This window comes from Apis dorsata, unplaced genomic scaffold (assembly GCF_000469605.1).
Source record: "Apis dorsata unplaced genomic scaffold, Apis dorsata 1.3 scaffold_5, whole genome shotgun sequence".
NCBI lineage: Eukaryota > Metazoa > Arthropoda > Insecta > Hymenoptera > Apidae > Apis > Apis dorsata.
Window position 1 is genome coordinate 354,302 of NW_006263308.1, and position 24,982 is coordinate 379,283.

Genomic DNA, 24,982 nt, shown 5'->3' on the forward strand with positions numbered 1-24,982 from the left:
ATAAATAAATAAATATTATAATATTCAAATTTTTGTAAATAAAATTATTATAGATTTTCATTTCTTGATTAATTTTCTCATCTAAGGTAACAAAAAATCTTTTTGTGATAGATTCTTTCTTTCAAATTTCATAGTTTTAAAAAATTATCAATATCAAAATAACATTATATATAATGTTTTATATAATGTTATTTTATGATTTTATTGCAAAATATGGAACTTTGAATATTGAATGTATTCTGATAATTTTATGCAGTTGAAAAAATAAAATACAATATATATACATATATATGTATGTGTGTATATATTCATTGTCATAAAAATATTTTTGTTTTAATGTTATTATGCAATAATTCGTTATATAAACAATAATCAAAAGATCTTATTATCATACAAAAAAATAAAGTTCGTGCAAGTTCGATCACTTATAAGAACGAATTCGTACGATTTTTAAAAAGAAAAATACATGCAATGTAACAAATCGTATAAGAATTTATTTATTTAATCATTTTAACGTATTTATCAGAACGTTAATTTATTAAAATCTAAATATAACCTAAAAAATGATATTACAATAATATTAAAAATTATTTTTAAAAAAAGAAGAAAATTATTTTAATGAATCGAGTTGTTACATGTACAATAAGCATTAAAATTTCAAATAAAATATTATTCTATAATAATAATTTCTTTGAAGAAATTTTTAGTGTATAATTTCAAGGAATGGAATTACAATGGTATATTTTAGTGTGTTACATATATATTCAGCGCTTAAATCATTAAATTCTAATTAAAATAATTATTATATGTCAATTTTTTTAATAATATTGCACTTTTCTTCTATAAAATTTTTTTTATCTAAATATTATTACAAAATTAATTATACTACTGTACTCTAAATAAATTTGTTCGTTTGAATTTTATTGGTGGCATATATTTTATGATGGATATTTGTTTTTAATAAATCTATCAGTTTTTCTTATTTAATCATAAAAGAACTTATAAATTATTTAATAAGTATAATTTTTTATATTAATTTTGGCTAGAAATAAATTTTCTCTTATTTTATATATAAATATATATATAAAATAAGAAAATGTATATTTTACATATAAATTTAGTATATTACATCAATATAAAAGAATACTCTACAATTAATAATAATATATATGGTATGTGTGATATGTATGAAAACTTCAAAATTCATTATGAATCTTTAATTTATTTAACACATGATTTGATTGCTCAGTCAAATATCATCAATAAAAAAAGAGAATTTCAAAATGTTTATTAAAAATGCAAAAGATATTTAACAAATTAATTCTATTTTAATAGTGGATATTTTGGAGTTTGCTTAATGATATATTATGTATCTAGAATAAAAAGATTTTTATAAGATGCTTATATTTTCAATTAATAAAAATTGGACGGGATAAAATGGCGTGTTTGTAATTAATGAATAAAAGATTATTTTTAAAATAATCTATAACTTTAAAAAAAAAAGAAATTATAAATTTAACATTCGCCATACATCTTCCGGATTTTATTTTTGTTTATGGCACAACATTGGTGCAGTTATGGAGGTTTCATTGAACATCTTATATTTAAATAGAAAGATATTGTATATTTTGGCAGCTTCAATTTAGTTACTTTTACAGCCAATAATATCGCATATATCCGAACGTACGAATATTAGGAAACAAAATAGCACCTAAACAGAGAGCGTAAAGACGCTTTGATTGTCTAATATAAATTAATCTTTTTTGTGATAACTTTGCGACACATGTGACATGTTTTTAAAGGAGCTGCACAGTGTTCGCAAGCTCCGTGACCACAAAGAAAAGCGACATTTCGACGACGTTCCATACAGATACTACACATATTGGCTTCCTCCAAATCAGCTATTCGTGTTTCTAAATAACGCAATCGTTCTAAATCTTTATCTTTCTCTCTTTCCTTATCTTGATCTTCTTCTTTTTTTTTCTCATCCAAAACATTATCTTTTATTTTTTCTTTTTGTTTTGTCAAAGAAATTTCGCCAGTTGCTATTTGGCCATCTATCAATCAAATCAAAATGATAAATTAATAATTTATCTTTGTAATAATATATAGATATATTGATATTAATAATATTATCAATATTCATTATCAATTAATACCTTTCGTTTTGGCAATTCCATGATCACAGTGGGTACAGTTAATAATAGCAAGACTGCTACCAGGATCAAATCTATTTCCTTCTCTTTCTTTCATTGTGTTTGTTATTATACCTAAGCAATTGTGACACTCAGAAGCATCACCGGAACCTGAAATACATTTTCTTGTTCCATGTACGACTTCCGATTGCAACACTGTATCTATTTGATATATGGAAGATTCTGAAGTGGATGAATTTTCTATTCTGTAATACACACACATAACATATATATATATATAAATTTTAATTCTATGTAATTTTATAATTAACTATTAAATTATTTACTCTAATTGGTTATTATGACTTTGGTATTGATAACACCGTATCAAATTAATATATGGAGCGAGTTGAGAATCAGTTTCAAGAAGATCTAATGGTGTCTTATTTTTTGAATTTCTTGCATGTTCCAATAAAGTACAACTTCTATCCATATTCACTAGGAAACAAACTAATGCAAGTTCTGTTTTCACGCCTTGTCTTGCTAAATTTTGCCATATCTATAATAAACTTTATTTAAATAATATAATCAATAAAAATAAAATTAAAATATATAAAAAAATGTAATATACTGCATAAATAAGAGGCGAGTCTTGACAACTTTCGGGCGTAGGAACCACATTGCTTTGATTAGGACTCTTCACTATTGCAATATGTATCACTGTATCTCCATCTGCATCTATGCTAGCAATATCAGCATTATGATGAACTAGAAACTCTACTAAAGCCCAGTGTCCTTGAGAAGTGGCTAGATGTAAAGGAGTTTGACGTCGATTGTTTCGTAAATCTACTTTTGCGTTTCCACCATTCGAAGAAAGAAGTATGGCGGCTACATCTTTATGGCCATTCAAAGCTGCAAGATGTAATGCTGCAAAGCCATCTTCTTTTTTAACATCCACTAAATGTCTTGCTCGTGCCATTAATTTCTCTGTTGCACTGTACCAAAATATATATATATATCTTTAATTAAATCTCTAAAATAACAACATGAAACATAAATATACTTACTAAGCATTACCCTTCAAAGCAGCATGATGTAGCACATTAAAGCCTCGTTTGTTTCTTAATGTGAAATCCACTCTTTCACATGAACAAAGAGCATCTATAATATCTAAAGCATCTTTTCCAATAGCATCGTGTAATGCTGTGTCTCCATATGAATCTTGGAGATTAACATCGCAATGATGACGTAATAAAACTTTTACGCACTGAGCATGTTGTTTATTCACGGCCACATGCAATGCACTACATTTGCCATTGTTCACAGCATTGATTGCTGCACCACGTGAAAGAAGCAACTCCATTATTTCCGGTTGATTTCTATGAAACAAAAAAATTCTTGTAATTTCAAAAGCTAAATGTAAAATTTAATAAATTTTGTAACAAACCCAAAAGCAGCATAGTGAAGAGGTGTGTCTCCATCCTCATCAATAGCTCGTAAAGATGCTCCAGCATCCAGAAGAAGAATACAGAGATCTTTTTGTCCTTGATGAGCTGCTACTTGTAGACAAGTTTTTTTTCCCCCTCCTGGTCCACCAGCTCTTGCATCCACTCTACCAGGATATTTTTTGAGAAATTCTTGAACTGCAGATACTCCTGCCTCTCCTCTAGCTGCATCTCTTAATAGTTTTTCAACTTCTGTATCAACACCTTCAGCTATATAAATAAAGATAAATTGTGTTTTTATATTAAAATAACTTACAATTGATAGGATATGAATATACCTGTCCAATCTCGATTTCTATTTGGTTCATCCTGTATAGTAACAGTTTCTACTCCAGGAGGAACAGGAGAAACACTTAAAGGATTGAATGTCCATGTGTGACCATCTAAAGCAACTCTTAAGTCTCCATCAGAATATATTTTGATTATTTTTCCAGTTTTTCCTAGAGCCTACAAATTTTCTTATGATAAAATCAAGTAATTAGAAAATTAATAAACTTACATTTTTCATCACATCTATCCACTCTCCATGACCTTGTTGATAAAGTTTAACTGCACATAAATCGGTTTTTACTTTAACTATATCTCCTAAAGAAAAAGTATCTTTGCTAATAACTTTTGTCAGTGTACCCGGATGAAAAGTCCATCTATTGTTACATCCTTCAAATTGTATACGGACATCACCCTTATCCGTAATACGATGAACTCTACCGATTTTACCTATATATTCAGCCATACGTGGATTCCAACCGCCATGACCTTCTTGCATTTCTTTTAATGTTTCTACATCAACCAATACTTTTATTTTATCTCCAATATTAAATGTTGAGTGATGTGGACTAGATATAGATAAAGGAAAACCACTCTTAATTGAAGTTATATTGGTTCTGTTATCGGATACTGCTATTATTTGTTGTCCAAGAAGTGGAAGATGCTCTTTATAATATGTACCAGCTGTAGCTTCTTCTACATAACATAAATCAACACAACCTTTGTATCCGAGACGGTAAACATTTGTACTGCCTTTAGACCACGATACAGTTGCCACTGAACGACTACTTTCATTGTCCCATCCACGTATATCTATAACTCTACCAGTCTTTCCTAAAATATTTGCATTTTAAAATTTTTTTTTTACAGTATTCTAAATAAAAAAATTGAAATATTCAGCACCTCTTCCTCCATCTTGATTTCCCCATTCCCAATCAGGACCACGAATAACTTTAGCTCCTATAAATATTCCCTTTAAAGATATCTTAGTACAGCCTTCTCTTGGAGTCAATTGAATCCTATATAATTAGCAATAAAATTTATAAACTGAATTATGTTTAATTATTATAATATTATATAATAATATTATATTATATATATATTATATAATAATAATATTATATAATAAACATATTATAATTTTTTAAAAACCAACCCCACAGAATTAGCTGTTTGAAATCTTTCAAAACAGTGATTCAGATCATGTACATCAGCCATATAACATTGAGTACATAAATCATAATCACAACATTGTATGCATTTCCATCTAATACCAATTATTCCATGTCTTTTACATCCATCACATATGATATTTGCATGTTTGATACCTATGGCTGCATTATCAAATACCAAAAGATCATAAGCTCCTTGATATCCAATTCTATAATTGCTCCTGGATCCATGATCCCATTGAACAATAACAGTTTTATCTGGTGTTCTATCAGATGGATTGGGACTAGAAGCTGAATTGCCAAAAGAAGGAGGTTTGCCAATTTCCACAATTGTTCCTGCATGACCCTCTCCACCATCTTGGTCATCCCACTTCCAATCCTGTCCACGAACCACTCTTAAACCAACTTCTAACATTTCCAAATATATATGATCGTGTATATGACCCTTTATAAAACAAATTAAAAATGGATATATTGTAAGTTATTTTATAAAAGAATTATTAATTTATAGTATATATGTTAAAAAGATTTATTATTTAAAATTTCAATGTATTCAATAAATTTTCATGAAATTTTAATTCAAAAAAAAAAGAAAGAATTCAAAAAGCATATATATTTGAGCAAGCATACGTACATAAATACATACCTGAAATGGTCAAATCTAGTAAGATATATTTTATAAATCATATACACACGTGCGGTTTTTCATGTATTTCAGTGGATTTGAAATTTTAAAGAAATATAATAAACTTAAAGTACACGAAATAATTCGCAAACAATCTATAGTTTTTGACAACATCATTAACAAGTACTACAACGAAGGTTCATTCTAATAGAATTCTGCGTCCGTGTCAATGATCGTAACCTCATAACTCAAAGATTGATCAAAGGCGCCTCTTTCGAGTAACCGCCAAGACTAATGGAAAAGTAAAGAGGAGAACAAATCTTTTTTATTAATGAAAATTTTAGTTTTGTTTAATAATCAGAATCAATTTTACTTTTACATAAATTGTCGAATTTAAGATTATGTTCATATAAACAGTCATTTATGTAACTTATTCATTATAAAAATATAAATTATAAAAACTCAACAATTAGTAACATAATATGAATATGAATATCAAGAAAAAACATTTTTTTTGTTTGATAATTTTATTTTTATAATTTTCTTTTACTGTTATTGATGCTGAGTTACACTTTCGAAATTCTTCTTCATGAATGAATCATTTTGCATCTGTGCATCGATAACATAACGAGAAAGATATATAAAAAATGTAAGACATTTAAAAAGTTCAACTTATATTAAATAATGATTTTTGAATCCAATGATTATACAATATTAATAGTAGATTTTATCTTTCAATCAAAATTTTATATGAAATTTTCATATTTGATTGATCTTAATTTATTATTTTATATAAATATTTCCTTATAAAAATGTCGATCATTTATTATCATTATATTATTAATAATAAAATACAAACTTCAATATGCGAAAATTATTATTTAGAGTGAATTTTTTTAAAAATTATTCAGCATTATTATATGCATTATTGTGATTGTGTGTGTGTGTGTGTGTGTGTATACAATCTGAATTATAAAAAAAATACTATTTTATTAAAAAATTAAAAATGATGCGAAATAAGAAATTGAATAAAAAAAACTATGAAGTAATATTTTTCTATCAAATTTGATTTTTTATTTAAAAGTTGTTATTTCGAGGTTATTCATATTAATTATTTCTTTTAAGTTAATAATTGTAATCTGAAAAACGGATGATGACTTATCAACCAACTTCTCGAGTTTACTATCGATCGTAGTCGATTAGAGTAAAAAATTGCTGTGAACGGATTGTTAGATGTCTTTTGGTATCCTGTTTATGAGGCGGTACGCGTTTTGTCGTGGATAACGGATCTAACGGACTTAGCGGAATTACTGAACTTATGTTGGTGAAATACGCACAATCACGAAGTGCGCATCTAGAAGTTTGTCGCGGGTGACACTTCCACACCGGTATCATCGTCGTTTTACTTAACCCCCAGTGATCATACAGCCGATCAAATTTTTGCCGCGGAAAAAATGAATCCTCTCGGAGGTGATGGAAGTGGAGATGGGGACATAGAACGACGTGGGATCGGACGTGGTCGTGGTCGTGGACCGTGGACCTCAAGTTCACAGGAAATTCCAATATTAAGGAGACCCCATCATGCTACATCTGGAATGCAAACAGGTTGCTATAATTTATAGTGCAAAAAATTTTGTCTGAAAGTAATAACTATATTTACATTGAATTTTAACGTTATTATTTTTAAATATATTTTTCTTGTTTATAGGATCAATGGAATCAAAAAATGTAGAACAGAACAAGTTGGATAAATCTTTTGATGATATTATTCAGAATTCTACATTGTCTGTACATGCAGCTGAATTTATTCCAAAATCATATCCTATTAAACAGTTAGTGAGTATTTTCATATTAAATTTTTTTCATTTATATATTGAAATTTTTTTCATTTATTTTATTATATATATATATATATATATATATAGCATCATCAACAGCAGCCATCTACAAGATATTTACAAAAACATTCAGTTCAAGATAGATTGCAAATTGCACGAGAAATACCTCTTCAAGTGCAAATGATGCAACAAAATTTTGCATGTAATTATGGTACATCCCAGCATTATCAACAAACAGAACAAGTTCAACAATTCGATAATCTTTCACATCAACAAGAACAATCTTCAAATATTCATGATTTTGGTCATTTTGATGGTGGTTCAGGAGATTATAGAAACAAACATCAGGTTTATATATTTTTGGAAAAAATGTTATAAAAATAAAAAAAAAAATGTTATGTTAATTGTTGATATATTTATTATGCATTTATATAGGACTCAAATATAGAAGATGATAATTATTTAATTGAATTTGCAAACATAACACAGAATTTAATGAGTGTTATACATGCATTGATATTAAATCCAGGACATTTTACTTCAATTGTGCCACCTCTTATAAATAATCTTAGACCTTATTTAGGATTTCCTAGTCAATTTAAAGAAATTATGAAAATAATAATTCAACAGGTATTCATATTTCTTTTTCATATAATAGAAATAAAAAATTATATATTTATACATCAAATTATTTCTAGTCTATAAATGAAGGCAATTTCCGATATAGTGGTGCTCGACTTTGTGCCTTTTTGGATAACAGTTTGACTTCTATAGAACAGACATCTTTTAGATGGACTTTGTGTACTTTGTAAGTTATTGAATATAGGTGTAATGTTTATTTCAAATATTTAAGCTTTCAATTTAATAAACACAAGCTGGCAACAGGTGTAAAAATGAAACAGACAGTCAAGCTTCCAATTGGCAGCAAAAAGAAGATCACAGTGAAGAAGAACAAAAGAGATGTAATGGATTGATATTACTCTTAGCTGAATTAGTTACTCAAATGGATGACACTTCTGCGTTTACTTTAGGGGACTTATTAATTCAATTTATTATTATTATATTAAAAAAACCTGCACCAAATTCTGTGAAAAATATTTGCCAGGCTCTTAAGGTAAATAATATTTAAAAGTTCTCTACGATGTTCAAAAATATTAGATTAAAAAATTTCTTGATTGATATTGTTTTATTGTGTATAAAAGTTCTCTTGATATTAATTTTTCTGATATATTATGTAGTTGGCAGGACAAACTTTAGAAAAAAATAAAAATGAAAATCGTCGTAAAGAAATGGAAAACATGATGCGAGCTTTGACAGAGCTTGTAACAGAAGGTAGAGTGGATTCACATGTAGGACATATGGTACATAGTGTTCATGAATTAAGAAATGGAAACTGGGGACAGAATTCTCTTAATTCCTCAACAGTGGAATCAATAGAACCATTAGATCCTAATCAAGCAATTGATGAACCTGTTTTATATGGTCCTGATGGCAAAGTATTAACGCCAGAAGAAAATAAATTTTTAGAAGAAGTTCCTGATAGTACAACGAATATCGAGGATCATATGTACATGCATATAATTCATTATTAAATAAGATATATACATACACAATATATATATATATTTTTTTCTGTAGTATATCTGAACATGGATATGAAGGTGATGAAACATGGATGTCAGAGGATGATGACATAGATGCAGCTTATGAAGAATTTTTAAAACATATTCCCAAGCAAATTAAAAACCAATCACAGAAATAATCAAAGACACAACAATGGCTGTCTATTATAAATCATTATCATGTAATTACGTTAGTCTCATAGTTGGAAACTATGAGAGTGGTTTCCTAAATTTCGTTTACAAATTTTTATAATGTAAAACGAAAATGCAGATTAAATCTAATGGTATAATAGAACAGTTTGTGCATTTGCACAATAAATATCCAATGAATAGTTTTTGAGTGATAATTTATAAATTTTAAAAAAATCAGATCATTAAAAAATATTTTTTTCCATTGCAATTTCAGATAGATATCTTTACTTTTATACCACATTTATTATTTTGTACACTCTTTCTTAAATTTAGCAATGAATGTTGCAAGAATTTGTTCCTAAATGAAAACAATATAATCTATTTGTCTATGATACAAAAATTTATTATTAAGTTATTTAAATTATTGTAATAAATCAAGCGAATGAATAAGGTAAAATATTAATTATTGTTTCTATCATTTTTCGCAATCTACAAGTTAATTAAAATTCAAAATTCAAAATTTTGGTATCTAATTAATTTTTTTGCAGGTATAATTTGGTAGGTTATAATCTTTTTTCTTATGTAATTTTTTTAAAATTTAAATTAATATTTAATATAATGAATTTTTAAAATCCGATTTTTTATCTAATTTTTAAAGACAGTTACATATATGATGATTATTTTGTTAATGATTATAACATGCATGTGAAAATTGCGCCTGATGGATCCATTTTTGGCGAGATAAAAGAATGATTGTTCATCAAATATTAAAATTGCAATTTGATTATTCATGCTCTCTGTATTTAATATATAATACGTACTTTTTTCAAATATATTTATTGTGTCATTATTTTCACATTTTGACCAGTGAAAATCAATCCATAAAAAAATAGATTTTTTTTTATTAAATCATAAAATTAAATCATCATTTTTATTAAAAAATTATTTATTATTTTATACAATCGATATTAATATTTGAATAGAAACTTTTGTAACTTTGAGACATATCATGTACTAATAAAAATAAAAAGGAAGAATATCATTTTTATTAAGGCGAAATTAAGTCATTGCTGACTTGTTTTTCTTCCATCTTATTAATTATGAAATCAAATTGTTCTTGATTATTTTGTTTTTATTATTTTCGAAACATTTTTTATTTGCTTAATGATACATAATTTTCTGAAATAAATAATATAGGAAGTAATCCAATGTGAGCAATAGGCGAGACCTATAAAAATCATCAGTATCACGCATAGTAAAATTCAAAATTTGAACATCAAAATTGAATTGAAAATCATATAGACAAAAAATTGAATAGCAAGGTTTTCCTCATATTCGTATATCACATTCGTATATCGAATATCACATTCATCTGTACTATTGATTGGAAATCTATTAATCCATACAGTTTCAAAACATAACTTCTTTATTTGAAGTAAATTATTTTTGATAAATAATAATTTAATTAATATTAAAAAATTCATTAAAATTTCAAAAAATTTAAAAAAATATTTTATTCAGGATTTCATAAAAAGATGAAACATCTATGGAATAATTCTATTTCTGCTTTCACTATTTGCTATTGTTAACAGTGAATATTTCTAATCAAGGATATTATCAGTTGGAAATATTGGTAAGTTATTTGAAATGATGTATAATGTATTTTATTAAATTATATTTTTATTATAATTTTTAGGTTGCAAAAGTTTTACTTATGGAATTAATACAAAATGCATTCTCAGTGAAGACAGACCAGTATGTTCTTGTATGAATTTGTATATAGAGATCTTCTTTTACATTGTATTTAAGTAGAATGTTTAAGTCAATGTTTATAAAAAAAATTTGAAGATTTTAAATGTTTCAAAAGTATTTTATGTATTTTATGTATTTAAGTATTTAATTATAAGTATTTAATTTAATTTTTAATCAATGAAGATTATATTAAAAACAATGTATTCTCCAACAATGTATAAATCTTTGCAATAGTTTATGTAGTATAAATGCATTATGTGCAACTAAAAATCATATTCCAACTTGTTATTGTCCTCCTGCATATACAGGTGATCTTTTCATCTCCTGCTATATAACTAATTCTGGTAAATAATATTCTTGTACATCTTTTCTATATTATAATACTAAAAAACTATTATAAAGATATATAATAATAGAAAAATTATATGATATTATATGATATTATAAAAAAGATGAAAAAGTTATATATAATATTATATATAGTATGTATTTTTTCTATATGATTTTCAAATTTTGAGTAATGTTGTTTTTTTATCATTTGCATGTATATAATACAAAATTTTTTACAATAAAAACGACTGATATTAATAAAGTTAATTTATTAATAAAATTCTTCTAGAGACTATTTGTAAATCAAATTTTTGTGGATCTAATATTAAATGTGAGATAATGAATGAAATTCCACTTTGTAGTTGTTTTCTAGATTATAGAGGATTTCCTTTGATTGGTTATCATTACGAATGATAAAATGATAGAGAATGCATTAATCATCTTTTTTATTCATTTTCTTTTAAAATTTATGTAAATTTAAATATGGTAAAAACGCAGAATATCAAGTTTTTAATTATCAAAATTGGCCAAATATATTTGTCCAAATGTAACTTTTTGCAATCTATGAGACATAACTCCAGTTTGTAGGTATCCAAAACACATGATTAGTAATTCTTCCATCAATTGCAGGTTATTTAAAGTAAATAACTGATTTTAATTATAATAAATTTAAATGATTTCTAGTTCAAGGTTAAATGTTTATTAATATAGGAGATATAATTTAGGAGATTTATATAAATCTAATCCTTGTGGAACAAATGCGATTTGTATTCCTAATTATGATAACACAGAAAAGAAAAAATCAATTTATACTTGTCTCATGGGATATATAAGAAATTTTTATTAGTTGCGAACATGAAGAATGTTTTACTAATAATGAATGTTCAAATAACAAAGCGTGTAGTGATTACATTTGTTAAAATCCTTGTACTGGAAAAGAATGTGGTTTATTTGTAATTTGTACATTTAGACACCACAGTATGTACCTGTCTGAAACATGCGGGGATGTTTTTTATAATTGCAATTTGATTGATAGTAAATCAATATATAGTTGAGCTTATCGATATCGATATTGAAAATTAATAATATTATGAATAATATTTCTCAAATAATATTATAAGATTAATAATTTTTAAAAAAATATATATTTATTAATATCATTACTTTAATGAAAAAAAAATAATTATAAAAATAAAATAGTTAATTTACTTAATCATTTTATCTGAATATGTTTATAATATAGAATATATATATAATTGTATAATATTCTATAAAGCTTATTTTATAATGAAATAATTATCTATATAATGAAATCATATTGGTGTTTTATCATAATTCATCTTTTTTTTATTAATATAACTATCTTATATAAAATTAAACTTATTATCTTATATAGAATTAAAGTATTATTAATTTTAATTTGAATTTCATATTATATATGTAAAGATTTAGAATGCTATAAATATATTAATTTATTTTTATATTTCATATTTCATATATTTATATAGAATTAAAGTCAAAAAATTTTGCAAACTACTTTATTCTTTAAATATAATTATCTTCGAAATAATAAAAATTAATTAATTATATGTATATTTAATTTAATAATATTTAATGTATATTTAATTATACTGTATATTTTATAATTTTATTTCTCTAATTTCATAATTCTTTTAAAAAGATAAAAAATTTTATATTTGTCGATATTGAAAATTAATAATTAAATTTTATATAATTAAATTTCTATTTTTTGTCAATTCATTTCTTTTTTAATGAAACACCTTATATATGGAAACAATATATTCGATTCCATGACAGTCCGATAGAATCCGATAGAGTACGAAAACGATCAACGAAGAAAGGAAGAATTTTACTGTAACTTTCTTAATTATAATATATGTAATTAATAAAAAATCATTAAGAAACGATCGAATTAGTAATAGTGAATTGCCTTTGACGGCGAAAATTTATTTTTCTTAGGAGGTAGCCCATTGGGCTTTCTCGACCTAGAAGTGCAAAGAGATGTCGATTCGGACGGCAGTCCATCGTTTTATACAAAATGGTCGGGCTCTATTGCATTCCTTTAGAAATACTGAGTGCTTCTACTCTAATTACCATCTACGGAACTATCGCGACAAGATACACGTTATACAAGTAGGTAAGTATTTAAATATAATTAAATTTTATTTATGATTCTCACAGAATCTTGATATAGCTAATCATTAAAAAAACAAAATTTTGATTGACTTGATCCTTATTTAAGAAATTTATATATATATATATAATCTTTGCATACATTTTTGGATGTTTTGAATCTAAAATTACTTATATTTTAATTTTTTGAATTTTGAGGTTATTTAATGAATGTATATATATATATATCATATGTTATATCATGTTATATATTTGAATACAATATTTTTGTTTCGAAATATTTAATATATATAAAAAGGCATTAATATTTTTATTTTGTTATTTGATTTTTTTAATCTTAAAATAGGTAAGTCCCAGGGCTGTCTGCCCCCGGGTAATAGCAATGTATCAAGTACAGGAAAACATCTTGGATATTTGGGAGCCCATGCTCGACGAATCTTTGTAGATAATATTTTAAAACGAGTAACTAATAGTTTAGCTGCAGATTTACGTAGACGAGCTGCTAGTAAATTAGTCTTTGGTGGAGATTCTGCTCCATTTTTTGCTTTGGTTGGTATATCATTGGCATCTGGTACTGGTATTTTAACAAAAGATGATGAATTGGAAGGAGTATGTTGGGAAATACGGGTAAATATTACTTTTATAAAAAATAAAACATATAAAAATTTTATATATTAATAAAAAAATATTTCTAGGAAGCTATATCAAAATTGCAATGGAATGCACCACAAAATGATAAGAATTATGAAATAATTAAAAATGAAAAAAAAATTACTTTAAAAGATTTCATAATTGGTCCAATTATTGCAAAAGGATGTTCAGCAGTTGTTTATTCAGCAAGATTTAATGATATTCCCAATGGTGAAAATCAAAATCAAATAAAAATTGATGACAAAACTGAAGATTTAACTGTATTTCCATTAGCATTAAAGATGATGTTCAACTATGATGCTGAATCAAATGCGTTATCAATTCTAAGATCTATGTATCGGGAAACTGTTCCAGCAAGAAGACATTTAAATAACGAAGAATTATCTGAATGGGAAATAAAAATGACTGAGAAGAAAATTAAGCTTACACCACATCCAAATATTGTAGCAATGTATTATGTTTTTGCGGATAAGGTACCAGTTTTACCAGATTCATGGAAAATGTATCCTGATGCATTACCTGCACGCATTAATCCTCATGGTTCAGGAAGAAACATGAGTTTATTTCTGCTAATGAAAAGGTTCCTATTTAAAAAATAATCCATAAATAATTATTTTAGACATTTAAATTATCTTTTATTCTTATTTATCTATTTATTCTATTTATTTTTTTTTCTTTTTTTTATTGTAGATATGATATTACATTGAAACAATACTTGAATGATCATAGATTGAGTACAAGAGAATCGATACTATTATTGGCTCAGTTATTAGAGGGTGTGACTCATTTGAATGCACATGGCATTGCACATCGGTAAATCAATATTATTAAGTCAAATAGAATGCCAATACATTATAAATTAATTAAATTATATGTTTTATATAATTTATTTCATATATCATTTTTTTTCTTGAAAATGTAGTGACCTCAAGAGTGATAATATTCTGTTAGATTTGTCAGAAGAAACAGATAACTGCCCATCTTTGGTAATCACAGATTTTGGATGTTGTTTAGCAGACAAACGTCATGGTTTATATCTGCCTTACAATACTCATGATATTGATAAAGGTGGTAATGTAGCTTTAATGGCGCCAGAAATAATTACAGCAGAACCTGGTCCATTTACCAGTATCAATTACTCAAAAGCTGATCTTTGGACAATTGGAACCATAGCATATGAATTATTTGGTATGAAAAATCCGTTCCATAATGACAAAGAAGGAACTTCTCTTAAAAATTATAATTATAATGAGAAAGATCTTCTACCTTTGCCTAATCATATACCAACAATTATTTCTGCATTGATAAAAAATTTATTGTCGAGAAGCTTATATAAGGTATTTATGATTAAACATATTTTTAATTCAAAAAATTTTTAATTTTTAATGCAATTTTAATTTTAGAGACTTGATACAGAAACCGCAGCAACTATTGTACAATTACACTTATGGGCACCGAGCATTTGGTTCAAAAGTGAATGGAAATTACCATCAACTAATGAAGTATTTATGTTCTTAAATTTATTTTTAAATTTAATCAATTTTCATTTTACTTTATTTTTTCATATTTTTTACAGGTTATGCAGTGGCTTCTATGTTTAACTACAAAAGTACTTTGCGAAGGACGCAATTCCACGATACAACTATCAGAAATAATGCAAGATGAAAATGCTCAAAAAATTGAAAAAAAGAATTCTTACAATAGGTTACTTTCTACTAGATATTGTGGAAGACGTACTATGCCAGAATATCAATTAATCGCTAGTTTCCTTGGTAGAGTTACGCTTAGTAACATTAGAACTGCATTAAAATGGATTCAACAGAATATATAATATATTTTACAACAAACAAAAAAAATAATAATATAAAGAAAGTATTTATGTCTTGCATATCGAAAAATAAAATATATTCTATTATTTATCGGCATGAAAAAAAGAAGATTATTGAAATATTTTTGTATTTGATTTTATCATATATTATCATTAATATTCTTCAATTGTTTTTTCTTATATTAATTTATTTTTGATACTCTGAAAAATACAAAAAAATCATACTTCTAATTGCAGATTATATGATTTTTAGCTGTGATTTTTAGCTGTGATTTTTTTGTGATTCATATAACTTATAATTAAATAAAAAATATTGAAAACATATTATAAAAAATATTATAAAACATATGTATCTTTAACAATTTTAATCCATTCAATATATTTACCAAAAATATTTAAATTAACATTAAAGTTTTGTGAAATACATAACTTATGTATTTGTTGTTAAATACATAAGTTATGTGATATACAATTTTTCATCTTAAAGAATTTATTACAGAAAATGCATTACACGATACCTAAATTTTATTAACATATGATGATTTTCAAATAGGTTTCATATAAAATCACACTAATATATTATTATTTTTTAAATTTCAAAATTTCATACAAAATAAAATAATGAGAATCAAAATCAAGATATAAAAATTTTTTTAAAGATTTTCAATTAATCAATTCAGTTTATTATTTAAATAAAATTAGATAATAGATGGAAGTTTCAACATTGTAAATTATTATTAAAAAATAAAATTCGTATATAGTATTTGCAAACATATAATTAATTAGTTTTTTCTAGGTTTCCCGCATATTTGCATCTTATATTTCATTTCCTCAAAATCTAGACTTTTAGATTCTGCTAAATCTTTTAAATATGTTAAATATTCTTCAAAGGATAAAGCCCTTTTTCGAAATTTAAAAAATGTAAGACCCGTATCTGTAGTTGTTAGTGTAATCATATCGAGTATACGAGCAGAAATTAACCATTTGTCACTTTGTGATAATGGAATCAACTGGACATTTAAATCAGAAGAAACTGGATCCATCTCGCAATATGCTGATAAAAAATTAATATTTTTAAATTAAAAATTAATTACAATTATTTATTGTTTTTGGTAAGATTAATGTTGATAATATAATTTTTTATTTACCTTTGAACATTTCTTCTAATGGAATAACTTCAGGTTCATCTTTTTTTGCAAGAAAAAAGTCGTCCATCATTTTTTTATAAATGAAAATGTATTAGTAATTCATTAAAAAACTTTTTATGAACGAAAATATGTTGAATAATTCCAGTTAAAATATGAACATTTCAACATCTACTTTTATAACATCATTTAGATAAAATTTTTAAAAAATTTTCTTTGAAGAATTAAAAAGAAAATTGATAAAATTTAATAAATATGAATAATAATATAACGAAATTTAATCAATATTCATCTGAATGTATGTGTACAAGTTGTGAAAAAGTTAATTTATTAAATATGCTGCAGAATGTAAAACCATTTTATATTCATGAAACTATCTTGGGACAATGTTTCTTCAAGTGTTTCTGTAAAGAAATTTGCAATACAGAAAAGAAACTTGATATGTGTGGTCATGTTATAAATAAAAAAATTGGGTCAGTAAAAGCATAAATTTTTAAATTTTCTCTTATCCATTAAATTAAATTTCATATTTTTATAAATAATTATAGAAGAAATCTTCAAGACAAAGATATTCCAGCTTTATTAATTTTTTTGAAAAAAAATCAGGATATTACTCATCTTAACTTGGCCAATAATAATATTTCAAATCCTGGATTTATAAATTTGATTGATCACTTTCTTGTAAGATGAAGTATCTTTAAAAAGGAATTATTATAATATTAAAAATATTTTGAAAAATTTTCTAACATCAGCAGTATAAAATTATTCAAGATCTGGATATTCAAAACAATAGTATCTCTGACATAGGAATTAATTATATGTTGAAATTTGGGATGGATTTAAAATTAAAAAATCTTAATTTAAAAGCAAACAAATTCAGTGAAAAAGTAAAAGATATTTATTAAAATATTATATTAAATCAATTTATTAATAAAAATTTAATTAAATAATTTTTACAGACTTTAAGAAACATGGCTCTTTTTTTATTGAAGAATAAACATATAAATAATTTAAATATTGCTGATGTGAATCAAACTGCTTCTAGTTTAATATATTTTATAATGGTTTTAAGCTCAGATCAAGAAATTTCTAATAAAAGTCTAAAAAGTTTGGATATAAGCCGACCAAATCCAAAATGCATGTATTATTTTGATTCTGCTCATTTTGCAGATATAATTGGTCATATGCTTAAAGTAATTTTATATTTTTTTCTTAACAATTTTTTAAAAATCTTATTAATTAAAGACTTTTTGTTCAGTACAATAATACTCTAATAGCAATTCATTTACAAAAATACAACTTTAGTTGTCATGATATTGAAAATATGATGTTTAATACAAAATATAACAATTCATTACATATATTAGACTTAGGATGTAACAATATTGGTGATTATGGTATTGATCATATTTCTAAATGGTTGGTAAGAAAACCAGCTTTGAAAACTTTAATTTTATGCAGAAACATTATAACTGATCATGGTGCAAGGTATATCTATTATACATATTAATGTAATAAATATAAAAATTTGCAATATTTTTGTATTTATAATATAATTCAATATACATGATTTATAATAAATATTTATGCGTTTTTAAATAAATTATTATTTTATTATAGAAGAAAAAGAGTTGGCCGATCGAATTACCTGGAATTTCGAATTCGAATTTTTCGTTTATCAGATTGTTCTAACCATTAAGCTATCCAGGACTGATTGACAACTCTTCCTTTCCTAATTTATATAAACATAAACGAATGTCACTTATATTATATTACTTGTATACTTCTAGAGTATTATTAGAAAATATTAAAAAAAAATAAAATCAAAATTTAATATGAAAAATTCGATAATGAATCAATATTTATCAGCCGCATTATTTCTGAAATAATCATAGTTTGAAGATTAATGACATGATCAAAACTTCTTTTTAAAAAAATAAATATTTATTTAATAATGAATTGATTTAATTTTCAGAAGTTTAAGTTATTCCATTCCGTTTTCGAAACTCTTATTCCTCGATATTTCATATAATAAAATCACTGATAATGGAATGGTGGATATTTTATGTACATTGAAGAAATATCCTATGTTAAGACATCTGAAAATATTTGGCAATTGCATTGGTCATTCATCAGCAAAAGTATTCGCAGTAAAAATATATAATAATTAGGATAATTTCTATTATGATTATTTACAGATAGTTAAACGAATGTTATTATCTCAAGTCTTGAATCAAGAGAATATAGATGTTAGACCATATAAGGTAGATCATAGATGGTATTTTGCAAAATATGAAGGAGATTATTATGAAAAAGAAAACAATATTCCTTATTATCTTTCTTCACAAATGCAGAAATTAACTTCTTTAAAGATTCCTGATTCTATTAAAACATGTTATAAATATACATATTCAACTACAAGTGAAATTAAATCGCAACATGTACGATTTTATTATAATTATTTTTGATAACAAATTTATTGAAAAATATTTTCTTTTAGTTGACTGTATCTCTTATTTCTACAAAACTAAGCAGAAATTATATAAAAGACTGCAGATGTTGTTATTGTTTGAAATGTCAGGGTAATTATAGTTATTATATTTTCTTTAGTATAAAAAATTATGATTAAAATTTTTTATAGCTTCCGATTATGATGAGAAATGCAGAGATATTGATCATCCAGATACTTGCACTTGTTGTAAATGTAAGGGTGATAAAAGTAGTGAATGGTCTATAGATAAATCAGTTTTGAAAAAAGTTGTATCTCCTCCTGATCCTGCAAAAAATATCGAATATATTATAAAACAAGTAAATTCTAAAACTCGTAAAGATATTTTAAGATGGATTAATATTAATGAAGATATCTTAGAAGAAGATTTAAAATTAATTGGTATGAATCTACAAATCTATATTATCAATTTGAATGGTATATTATGAATAATTTATATTGAATTTTATTAAAAATAAAGATCCAAGTTTAACAAAAGAAAGCACAGAAGAATCTATTTCATGCAAATGCTCATGGATGCAATTGAGCTCATCTTTATTACAAAAATATTTGCAACAATCTTCTTCAAAAAATTTAATTATTATACCAAAAGATAACTTTATCTGTTTAAAGGATAAGTGCAAGAATTTTCATGCTAAAAAATCTTCATTAGATGATTGTGCAAATACAAATAGATAAGATTTTATAGAAATAAAAAGAATTTTTCATTTCAATATTATTATCATTTTATTAATTAATATGTACAAATTGAAGATTTAAAAGATAATAAAAATAAAAAATATAATGAATTTTATATGAATGATTTAATTTTTAATTATTTCTTTTATTTTTTTTATTGTATTTTTTTATTTCTTCTCTATTGTTTCTTATATTATGTCAATTAATATAATATTTTTTTTTGTTTAATTTTTATTTTTTCAAAAACATTTAATTAAAAACTTCATGAGATGTTTTATTTGTTTATATAAAACCATGAATTTTAGAAATAACTTTAAAATAATAAGAATATAAAATTATTTTCGATACTGGTTCAATTTAAATAAAGATAATTCAAAACAAAAAAAATAATATTAAGAAAATTATTGTTACTTTGAATCTTTACAAAACTTTGATTAAGAATTGAATATATTAAATTTTATTTTTTTATTGATATCTTATATTATATTGAATTGAATTTCTTTTAAGGCCAAGATTTTATAATATTAAATTTTATAATACTAAATTTTATAATACTAAAATATAATATAATGTAGTGTTAAAATTGTTAACTAAAATTTTATTATTATGTTACATATCATCATATCATACATATANGTATATTTCAAAGATTAAAAAATATCATTATTAAAAAAATTAATATGTATAAATTTATAATGTATAAATTTAATAAATTATTATAATATAAATATAATAAATATAATAAATTTAAAAATTAAGTTTTTTAAATGCGATTAATATATATTATTCTATATAAAATAGAATATTAAAGATCGTACTCACGAAGCAGAGTGGCGCAGTGGAAGCGTGCTGGGCCCATAACCCAGAGGTCCGTGGATCGAAACCACGCTCTGCTAAAGTGGTTTTTTTTTTCTTTAATTATCGCTGTTTATTTTTTTTAGTTTTTTTTTATTTCTTTTATTACTAAAAATATATGACCTATATGTAAATATAATAAAACTCCTATGTAAATATAATAATTTAAATTACTATGCTTAAATTTTTTGTTAAAATATGAATAACTATGAAAATAATTTTTAAAATAATTTATAAATTCAAGATGAAAGATGTTTTAATTTATAATTGATTTATTTATTAATTATTACTTACTTTACTACTTATTTTATGAAACTATTATATAATTATTATTTTTATACTTTATAAAATGTAAAAATAAGAGAATTCGCCCAACGTGGGGCTCGAACCCACGACCCTGAGATTAAGAGTCTCATGCTCTACCGACTGAGCTAGCCGGGCTACTGGAAAGTAATCCTTAATTCGAAATAAATGTTTTAAATTTAAAATTATTAAAAAAAAAAATCATAAAAATAAAATTATATTCTAAATTAATTAAAAAAAAGTTATCTTTATTTACGATGAGTTATTTATTTATATAATTATCAATTAATCACAATCTACTAATATATACTAATACTATTTTTTTAAGCATAACCTATTAATAATTATCATTAATTTAAATCTTTCGTACCTGGAGATTTTTATTTTAGGTCATCTAAATATACATGTAAATATTTGCTTACAGAATTTCAAATCGTTTATATTAATTAATAAAAATATGTTTTTATAATAAGTAATTTCAGAAACCGAAACAAATATAATACAAAAGTTGATATATAAGTATATATTAATTAAAGCTTGTAAGCAACTGAAATTTCTATTAACAAAATAAGATGGAAACTACTATACTTGTTATACCATCATTACATTCTGTTCCTATTTTCCTGTATTTAATGCAAACTTATAATTTAATAAATATATATCAATCGATATTTATATATATCAATTTTTATATTTATTTTGGTCTTTAAATCAATTTTCCGAGAATATATCATGAATATAACATATATTTATATAGATCATATAGATCTATAGATATATAGATCATTTTTACATATTTTAATGTATTTTTATTTTATAAGATAATAAAATTAATCAGATATTGGAATCGTCTCTTAAATGCAAAAATTTTTATTACAAAATAAGTAAAAAAAAAAAAAAAAAAATAGAGAAAAAGAGATAATCAATCTCATTTTTATAATACTATAAATGAAATTAATCTATAAAAAACAAAAAAAAAGCAAATAATAGAAAGAGATAAAGAATTGATTCTTGAGCACCATCTTTTGAATACCTTTGAAATATTTTATATATTTTTAATATTTAAAATGGCGCTGCTTTTCAATTCTTACCATATTTTATCCTGTTTTTTAAGAAATGTCTTTGATATTCAATAGATAGCGCTGACAGTTAATTTTTATTTTATCTTTTTATATTTAATTACTACTAATATTTCTACTATCTTTTGACATTTTGATACTATTTGATCTTCTTTTTATATATTATTTTTATCTTTGATATTAGTTCCTGAATTTTTATTTTATTTCTATTTTATTTCTACTATTTGCTTTTAGCGTGTAAACACAAACAAAATATGAGTTGCCATTTTTATTATTTTTATTTTAAAATATTTTAATTTTTAAAAAATATAGATTCATAAAAAATATAGATCACATTTTTATATCATTAGAATGATCTCGCAAACATATCTTAATATATGATAAAACGCAAATATTTGATATAAAGTATTCTCTACAAAAATGATGGAATTCTTAATTAACTTAAATTTTTTAGTCCGAAAATAAAAGAAATGGGAAAATATTTTGAAATATTTTATATTATATGAAAAACATTATCAAATATTTATTTGTGGAATTTATTTTTTTGTTATTTTTAATCTTATAAAAATTACTAATACTATGCAAGTATTAATCGTTATTATGAAAAAACAAATATTTAATAAATTTTTATTGTCAGAAATTGATTCGCTGAGAAGAAATAGCATGCAAAATATTTCTATTTTTAAAAATAATAATTTTTTATGAGATATATTATTTATTTATAATTTATATATTATGCATTTATAATCAATATATGTGTATTGATTATAAAAATTTAGATTTTTAAATTATTAATACACATTATATATATTCACGTATATTTTAATATATTTTAAAAATCATAATCTCTAATGTTATATGTATAATTGTTTTTATTCTTTTTTCATATCTATGAAATAATATTATATTATAATATTATATATATAATAATTATTGTGTAGTAATTATTTTTAAAATATAAAAAACATTTGATATTAAAGCATTTTTTTAATAAACACTTTTCAATAAATATATTTATACATATTAAAATCTAATTTAATTTTTAATTAATAATTTTTTATGAAAACAAAGAAGAATATATATATAGAGAATATATAGAGTATGGAATATTATAAGTTTAAAAAATATACAATAATTAAATATATTTTTTTTTCCTTGATAATCTTTTATTAACAATTATTAATTCCTTTATTTTTGCATTATATTTATTAAACATTACGTTACAAAATTTCTTTTAATATTTTCATATTCTTTTAATATAAATTATTAATTAAGATTAAGAAAAAAATAATAACAAGTACATTTAAACATTTGAATTATTTGAACAACAGTATGCAAAATGTATTTTACAACAAAAAATGAATAGATCATTATACTATACTTAAGTATCGATTATAATATTTTTTTAATAAATTAGTGTTATTAGTATTGGTAATATAAATAAAATAGATAAATATCGATCAATGTTAATAGCTGCCGAACATTCGGATGGACAATCAAAAGATCCATCAGTTTTATTTTGCAATAGATTCCTCACCAATTTTTTACCTTCGCAAGAATTCTCAATTTTTATAAATTTAATTTTTCGAGCTTCTAAAAATTGTTCCAATTCAACTCTACATCTCCATTTCAATGGATTTCCAGAAAATTCAATAATATATACATTAGGCATATCATTCAAATCGCTGGTAAAAATACATTTTAAATCATTCCCTTCCAGATTTAAATACGTTAATCGATTCAGATAGCGAAATGATCCAGATTCGATATACTTAATTGAATTACCGCGTAAATCTAATCTTTCCAAATTTCCCAGATTAAACCAAGAAGATTCTATCATTTCCAGAGGATTATCCTGAATGGTTAAGTTGTTCAATTTATTTAAATTATTAAATGCACCATGCTCTATTATTGTCAATCCAGAATTTCTGATAACGAGTTCTTGCAAATTTATAAATTTTGAAAAAGATTCTAAAGATAATCGCGGTAGATGTCCCTCATTAAATTCGATTGCAATGACATCTAATGGTATTGATTGCAATAACAACAAATTACCATCTGTACATCGGTATCGAATTCCTGTTGTATCTTCATGAATCGTACAGGATCCTTTAATAGTTTCATTCGAAAGAGGAATATCAGTCGTCACTAGAATTGATGAGTTGGTAATAATATCAGGTCTAAATGAGGAATAACAATCTTCTTTCAACAGGAATAATGTTTTATCGTATTTTATACCACGTTCATTTAAAAATTCTGCTAATTTGGTACCACATAGACAACTCCAAGGATTATTAGAAACATCCAGAGATGATAAGTAATGTAATTTATGGGCCATATATTCAACACCAATGCAATTTATATTGTTTTCAGATATGTCTAAATTAATAAGATACGGCAGG

General features: G+C 23.9%; 6 protein-coding genes and 2 non-coding genes across 11 annotated transcripts in view; 4 read left to right on the forward strand and 4 right to left on the reverse strand.

Moving 5' to 3' along the window:
- Nucleotides 1-1,521: 1,521 nt before the first annotated feature.
- On the reverse strand, nucleotides 1,522-6,053 carry LOC102674673 (E3 ubiquitin-protein ligase MIB2). Its single transcript, XM_006607461.2, has 11 exons — nucleotides 5,726-6,053; nucleotides 5,064-5,524; nucleotides 4,811-4,926; nucleotides 4,140-4,741; nucleotides 3,919-4,087; nucleotides 3,583-3,850; nucleotides 3,203-3,514; nucleotides 2,767-3,130; nucleotides 2,483-2,694; nucleotides 2,160-2,401; nucleotides 1,522-2,057 (listed from the first exon to the last, which is right to left on the reverse strand). Exons 2-11 carry the CDS (start codon nucleotides 5,492-5,494, stop codon nucleotides 1,744-1,746), a joined length of 3,030 nt encoding a protein of 1,009 aa, XP_006607524.1. The 5' UTR covers nucleotides 5,495-5,524; nucleotides 5,726-6,053; the 3' UTR covers nucleotides 1,522-1,743.
- A 750-nt stretch (nucleotides 6,054-6,803) lies between these two features.
- LOC102676167 (polyadenylate-binding protein-interacting protein 1-like) lies at nucleotides 6,804-9,759 on the forward strand. 2 transcript variants are annotated; one of them, XM_031515464.1, is made up of 8 exons: nucleotides 6,804-7,309; nucleotides 7,413-7,540; nucleotides 7,642-7,890; nucleotides 7,978-8,172; nucleotides 8,241-8,350; nucleotides 8,428-8,656; nucleotides 8,781-9,109; nucleotides 9,181-9,759. In XM_031515464.1, exons 1-8 carry the CDS (start codon nucleotides 7,159-7,161, stop codon nucleotides 9,302-9,304), a joined length of 1,515 nt encoding a protein of 504 aa, XP_031371324.1. In that variant the 5' UTR covers nucleotides 6,804-7,158; the 3' UTR covers nucleotides 9,305-9,759. The 2 variants fall into 2 exon arrangements, with proteins under 2 accessions (XP_031371324.1, XP_006607538.1); XM_006607475.2 differs by having other exon boundaries at nucleotides 6,806-7,309; nucleotides 7,630-7,890.
- Nucleotides 9,760-13,145: 3,386 nt separating this feature from the next.
- On the forward strand, nucleotides 13,146-16,345 carry LOC102675936 (serine/threonine-protein kinase PINK1, mitochondrial). 2 transcript variants are annotated; one of them, XM_006607473.2, is made up of 8 exons: nucleotides 13,146-13,277; nucleotides 13,359-13,536; nucleotides 13,879-14,159; nucleotides 14,228-14,763; nucleotides 14,874-14,996; nucleotides 15,106-15,520; nucleotides 15,587-15,685; nucleotides 15,760-16,345. In XM_006607473.2, exons 2-8 carry the CDS (start codon nucleotides 13,401-13,403, stop codon nucleotides 16,012-16,014), a joined length of 1,845 nt encoding a protein of 614 aa, XP_006607536.1. In that variant the 5' UTR covers nucleotides 13,146-13,277; nucleotides 13,359-13,400; the 3' UTR covers nucleotides 16,015-16,345. The 2 variants fall into 2 exon arrangements, with proteins under 2 accessions (XP_006607536.1, XP_006607537.1); XM_006607474.2 differs by having other exon boundaries at nucleotides 13,151-13,253.
- LOC102679766 (TPPP family protein CG45057-like) lies at nucleotides 16,208-17,287 on the reverse strand. The gene is made up of 2 exons (XM_006607598.2): nucleotides 17,160-17,287; nucleotides 16,208-17,065 (listed from the first exon to the last, which is right to left on the reverse strand). The coding sequence occupies exons 1-2, from the start codon at nucleotides 17,227-17,229 to the stop codon at nucleotides 16,794-16,796; spliced, it is 342 nt and encodes a 113-aa protein (XP_006607661.1). The 5' UTR covers nucleotides 17,230-17,287; the 3' UTR covers nucleotides 16,208-16,793.
- Nucleotides 17,288-18,442: 1,155 nt separating this feature from the next.
- Nucleotides 18,443-20,453, forward strand: LOC102675572. Of its 2 annotated transcripts, none has more exons than XM_006607470.2 (6): nucleotides 18,443-18,644; nucleotides 19,132-19,297; nucleotides 19,355-19,597; nucleotides 19,657-19,738; nucleotides 19,798-20,046; nucleotides 20,126-20,453. In XM_006607470.2, exons 1-6 carry the CDS (start codon nucleotides 18,481-18,483, stop codon nucleotides 20,341-20,343), a joined length of 1,122 nt encoding a protein of 373 aa, XP_006607533.1. In that variant the 5' UTR covers nucleotides 18,443-18,480; the 3' UTR covers nucleotides 20,344-20,453. The 2 variants fall into 2 exon arrangements, with proteins under 2 accessions (XP_006607533.1, XP_006607534.1); XM_006607471.2 differs by having other exon boundaries at nucleotides 19,132-19,210.
- Nucleotides 20,454-21,167: 714 nt separating this feature from the next.
- Trnam-cau lies at nucleotides 21,168-21,239 on the forward strand. The gene has a single exon. It is a non-coding gene; the product is annotated as a tRNA-Met (tRNA).
- Nucleotides 21,240-21,566: 327 nt separating this feature from the next.
- Nucleotides 21,567-21,639, reverse strand: Trnak-cuu. Its single transcript has one exon. It is a non-coding gene; the product is annotated as a tRNA-Lys (tRNA).
- Nucleotides 21,640-23,735: 2,096 nt separating this feature from the next.
- The window catches only part of LOC102679891 (slit homolog 1 protein-like), a 4,892-nt gene continuing 3,645 nt past the window's right edge, over nucleotides 23,736-24,982 (reverse strand). The window contains exon 6 of the mRNA XM_006607599.2: nucleotides 23,736-24,982. Within this exon, the coding sequence (XP_006607662.1) occupies nucleotides 23,986-24,982 (997 nt within the window). The 3' untranslated portion in view covers nucleotides 23,736-23,985.